This window comes from Helobdella robusta (assembly GCF_000326865.2).
Source record: "Helobdella robusta unplaced genomic scaffold HELROscaffold_1, whole genome shotgun sequence".
Taxonomy (NCBI): Eukaryota; Metazoa; Annelida; class Clitellata; order Rhynchobdellida; family Glossiphoniidae; genus Helobdella; species Helobdella robusta.
In genome coordinates, this window is record NW_008703570.1 from 6,478,799 (window position 1) to 6,484,796 (window position 5,998).

General features: G+C 31.7%; 1 protein-coding gene across 1 annotated transcript; it reads left to right on the forward strand.

Annotated features, from left to right (window-relative positions):
• Positions 1-1,703, forward strand: HELRODRAFT_62550 (hypothetical protein; the record flags this gene model as incomplete). The annotated part of the gene is made up of 3 exons (XM_009010996.1): positions 1-765; positions 1,031-1,179; positions 1,448-1,703. The coding sequence occupies 3 exons, from the start codon at positions 1-3 to the stop codon at positions 1,701-1,703; spliced, it is 1,170 nt and encodes a 389-aa protein (XP_009009244.1).
• Positions 1,704-5,998: the final 4,295 nt, after the last annotated feature.

Genomic DNA, 5,998 nt, shown 5'->3' on the forward strand with positions numbered 1-5,998 from the left:
ATGGCATTATTTGGTGTTTGTGTTGACACGTCAGAAGCTGTAGAATTATTCTCCCCTCATGGTCTCTATCTTAAACCAATAGCTAAATTAAATATAAGTGTACAGTTACCAGCAATGAAATCTCCTGGCCAGTCAATATCCAATTGGGAACTTATGGAAAAATTGAAAAAGATGATAAAACCGGAGCAATTTTTGGTTTTGAAAGTGGCTAAAACAACTTTGGAATTTGTACGATTTGAAGGTGAAGTTGAAAGTAAAAGTCGATTAAAATTCATGTTGAACCAGTTAGAAAACAAAACAATAAAGTTGAGTGGCTTCACAGAAGTGTTAAAGGTAAAAGCAGCAGAAGCAAAAACACAGGGTCCAACAAGGCACGATTGGGATTCCTTTTTCAGAGATGCGAAAGACATGGATGAAATGAAGGCTGGAGAGAGACCAGACACCGTGCATGTGAAAGATCTTCCATGCAGGTGGTTTGCCAACAAAATCGAAAAAGACATCCCAAACGAATTTATTGTAAGAAAAGTTTTTGAAACATTTGGTAGAATCAATGCATTAGACATCCCTATTTTGAATCCATGCAACAAAGACTTGTCGTCTGCTAAAGGAGCTATCAAAACATTTTCATTTGGGCAAGATTTTCTTTTTGAAGTGTTCATCCAATATAAAGAGTATTTAAGCTTTGAGAAAGCAATGATGGCGTTCAGAGGAATGAAGTTACTTTTTAAAGAATCAGAAAACAAGTCTCTCACAGCATACATAAAAGTTAGTTTATTCATTTATTTAAACTAAATTTACTTTTTTGGGGATTGGATGTTTAAATTTATCTTTTTGGCTTGGTTATGTGATTATGTCATATGGAAAATTTATATGAAAAATTATTATTTAATAAGAAATTAAATTAAGTAATAATTTAAATAAAATAAATTAAATAGAACTCCTCGCTTTGCTTTGATGATATAGATGACTTTGTTTGACATTGACAAAATGAGTTATTGGTCTTGACTTTTAATTCAATATCATTTACCAGGTTGATTTTGATAAAACAAAACATTTGAGTGAAAAATCAATAAGAAAAAGAAAAATAGAAATTGAGAGATTTCATAAATCTGAAAGGGAAAAAGAGGAAGCTCTGGAACGAGAAAGACTCCGAGAACTAAAACTGAAAGAAGAATTGCTGTTGGTTAATTTTTAATTTTATGCTCAGTTTTTCTTCCTTGCTGCAATATCTTTAACTTATCAAAAGTAATTGAACGATATAATTTGGCTGAATTTAAAAACGATTGCAAAAATATGCGCCACTGTCTACGCAACGTCATACAAATTGTTAATTGCTCAGCAAAAACTTATTTCTTACATAACCGAGATAGCTATTTGTGATTAAGTTTTTGAATTAATAAATTTAATCAGCTGGAGCATTGAATGAATTAAATTTGACATCTTACAGTCGTAAACAAGAAGAAGAAGAGCAGGAAAGGGAAAAGAAAAGAGAGGAGAAATTAAGACTGAGACGAGAAAGACAGCAAGTGAGAGAGGAGCGGAGAAAGATAAGGAAGATGGAGAAAAAACGAGTCGAGGAGGAAAAAAGAATGCAGATGAGGATCGCTCTCGAGGAACGAAAAATACTTATTGCGCAACGAAAACTCGAAACCATCAGATTGCTTTCCGAATTGTTCAACAGAATTAAGGTGAGTTTTTGTTAGATAGAATTATTCTATGTTTTCAAATTTTATTTAATTTTTTAATTTATTCTTATAGATCATAAAGCAGCACGAAGAATCTTTGATGAAGGAAAAAGAAGTTGAAGATGAAAGAAGAATGCAAGTTGAAAGAGAAAAACAAAAACTTTTAGAACAAGAGAAAGCTCGTTTAGAAATGGAAAGAAAGAAAAAAGAATCGCTGGAGAAGGAGGAGCAAGAAATTAGAAAACGAATTCTAAAAAATTTCAAACTCATGGAAGAAAAGAGAAAAGAAAAAGAACGTGAAGAGCTTCGCAAAAAATTGTCTAGTCAGTCGACGAAACTGAAAAGTGCTGTTGTAATGAAGCGATAATATATATTTCTAGTTGTTTCGTTTTGTACATTTAATGTTAAATAACTGCAGCTTATTTCAATTTTAAATGTTCTCAATATTTTCAATTATACGAATTTAGAAAACCCAGAGTGGTCAAATTTCAACGTCAATAGTTTTCTGAATAGTCTAAATGATAATTGCAATATATATATATAGTTAAGATTGTCCAGCCCTTTAATGTTTTTGATGTCTCGTTATTTTTTTAACTCTTGAAAAGTTGAGTTATTTTCAATTGCTGAAACTACAAAGATCTTGGTGTCTACAACACCCAACTTAACACGAAACGAGAGTTCTGCTTTGGTGAACTTTTCAAAAGAATAGCAGCTTCGATATAACCCATGGCTTATTGTATTTTTTGGGTCGAGTCATGTATAAACTAATTAGCTTGTAAATGGCGCGATGTTCAACAGCGCTCCTTAGTGAATTTTATGAACAGACAGGTCTTGAGATCCGCTCTGAACTTCGCAATTGATGGAGAAATAGTGAGAGAATGAGGTAGAGACTTCCAGATAATAGGACCAGAAAAAGCAAACGCAGATTTAGTAGCAACACGAGTTAAGAAAAAGTGAGAACAGGAAGACGATCGGAAACCGAGGCTATTAGGTTTAATCGATATATCTGTTAAGTGCTTAAAAAATATTTTAGATTGAAATTTGTAGATTAATTTTTAAATTTAAAAAATTATTCTATATTTTATAAGTAGCCAGTAAGTAGCAAGATTTGGAGATATATGAGAAAAAATAAGGGCAAATTTAAATGTAATTATAAAATGAATTATAAATTAGTTAAACGGTGTTAGTTAGACAACTAAAATATTCGGTCTCATTTTGTATTATTAAATACAAAGTTCTACGTTAAAACCAACATCTATAATTAAATGCTAAATTTAACGATCCAAAGAAAAGAATAACATTTGCGATACGGTGCTAAAAATAGTCGATGCCTTACGTTACGTAAGAAAATGATACAAGCATGCAAAACAGCGAGAAACAATACACCGAATTCGTAGACAACAAAATATTGATAATTTTATAGCTATGAGTGAATTATTAATACGTTTGATGGATGGGTTATTTATTGACAAGAAATTAATTTCTGCAACCCAGGGTCATTTGTTTTGCTCAGGTCTTATGGTTTATGCGGAAGTTTAATGTGCAATAGTGTTATATAACAAGCAACATATCTGGGTGATGGCTTTCATGTGAAATGGAAATAGATCAGTGTAAAATTTAGTTGTGATTATTGGCGTGATAGACGAAATCATTAAAGCGGGAGCGTGAAAATTTCGTCGTCGTGAATCATTACCTCCGTTTAACTGTGTGTGAGAAGGATCGTATAAAAAACTTAAACGAGCAAACAAATTTTACATGTTTGTTCTACGATGACTGAATGATTGATTGATTGACTTTTTTCAAATTTGATAAACGTTGTTGCCGTCTTTGCTCTTTACTCGAACGAAGGAACAAATACAAAATTGTTTTTTATATAATGCTTGATTTTGCTACTAAAGTTAATTTTCTCACTGACTAAAAAGTGTTTAAAGCTAAACCAATGACTTTTAATTTTTCAGAAACACAGAACCTATATAAAACTATGTTTAGTTGTGCTGCAGCGCAGATTCGGGGATCGCGTTAATTGAAGTCGATACGGTTGCAAAAGAACTAGGCTCCGCTCAAATATTCAACTTATAAATGCATTTTAGATATAAATAAATACGTGTGCAAGAAATTCTTGTCAGCACTTTTGAAAACGCTTGCGATGCATGCACTTCGCGTCCACGGAACAAGAATTATTTATTTTGGGTATGTTGTGTGTGCTTTTGAATGTGTGTATACAGTTTATGCATGCATTTTTATTTTGCAAAAATGTTTGCTGTATTTTTTAATTTAAAAAAAAATAACGTGTTAACATCAAATAAAATTAAATGTTTTGATAATTTTTAGATACACATTGAGTTTTCGAAATTTGTAAAAAGTCACGTTCTAGTATATCAAGAACATGATGAATGTTGGAATATATTCTCCGATTAAAATGTATAGCTTTTGCTTGCCTAGCATGCATTGAAATATTCCTATAGAACAGCGGTTGCCGCTAACCCTTCAATGGTCCGTAAATACTTACCTTGATACGCAAGTTGTTTTAATTACATTTACTATAGTACCGCCGTGTTTTTGTAAAATCATAATCTTCGCCGTATCTTTAAGTATTTAAGTAAAATAGTTAAAAATATTTTTTGATGCGCTTTTATAGTTAGTCACAATCATCATCATTAATATCGCAATGAAGTTAAATTAAACAGTTTTTAAATGTCAAGGTTTGTCCTTTCTTCGGTATTTTGTTAGTTCATGATCATCATGTACGTACTTATGTATGTGTGAATGTTTGTGCCTATGTGTGCGTGTGTGTGTGTGTAAATGTAAGTAATGTAAGTTGGTGTAAGTATACAAACTCGTTGAATAAGGATTATTACAGCATTGTTACTGAAATTTTGATTATCACTTTTGTTATTATTAATTTCATTACAATTATTTTCAGTTTTAAATTTCGTGAATGCTGATTTAAAATAAAAACCAAAATCAAAGACTACGTTTCAAATCAAATATAACGATTAAGTAATTAAATAACCATTTCAAATCTTTTGATTTCCAACCTTGGCCAACACCGGAAGTTACTACTTCTTACATTACCCGCACACCACACACTCTCTTTCTCTAAATGAATGAGTGAGTGAATGAAGAAACAAACCAACAAACGCAAAAGAAGTACTAAACTTTTCAACAGCACTGTAAAACCCACCGACCACCATCATCTTCCAGTTTTGATGTCTTCTGAACAGTAGAGAATTATCTGAATTATATAAAAGAACGCTTTGAACGAATTGAACGAGTTTTTTTTTAATTATTCTTTATTTAAAAATTTATTGGCAGCTTAAGATTTAATTAATTTGTTCGTTTGTTCGTTCGTTTGTTTATTGATTCGTTAATTAATTAATTAATTAATTAATTAATTCATTCATTCATTCATTCATCCATATATTATTAATCAGACAAGATATTTGCAGGGTTTGTTGAAGCGCATACAAACATTTATTTAATCATACATATCTACGAACTATTTCGAGATTTTATTGAAAAAAGAAAAACACAGCGATTAACAATTTTTTTAAAATTCAGATTTAAAACAAACATATCTACATGAAATATAGACTGATAAAACATTAGTAGCAGCGTTTGGTTGGAGCCCCCTTGTTTGTTTCCATGTTGGCAAGTTTGTTGGTGTGAGACGCTCTGACTGCTTTGAAGTCCCATCACAGTTTACCATGGAACGACCTCCAACGAACCATGGCCAACCCCCAACCAACTAGTTTGAAATGTTTCTCCTTACAAGAATTATCCAGTCTGATGACGCAGAACAGTTTGATGCAGAAGCCTTCACTCGTTGAACAATCTGCAAAAAATTTAATTCAAAATGAAAAATAACTGGGATAAAATAAAAAAATCAAAAAAATGCTTCGTGTGCTGCGTCTCTTAGTGCATGATGTGTATTTTTATTTTGAAAAACAATAAATAAATATAAAACAGTGTTAGACAAGGCTGTGTATTCTCTCCAGAACTGTACAATCTCTATAGTGAGATCATCATGAGAAAGATGATTTCCCACACAACCAACCATGGCATGAAAAACAGTTCAGCAGGCAGAAATATCTCATGTGCTTAGGTTGGCTTAAATAAATCGATATTGTGTGGTCTGTTTTTGCAGCATGTCATTTAAACACGCCTCGTGTATCGTACCATCATGCTTGATTTATGTTCAGCAACAAAATAATGACTGCTCCTATTAGTTGTCAAGTACTATTTCTTCAGTAGAATGTACATATTTAAGGAACATTTTCAAGATTTGAAATTTTAACATATCATTTGACTTA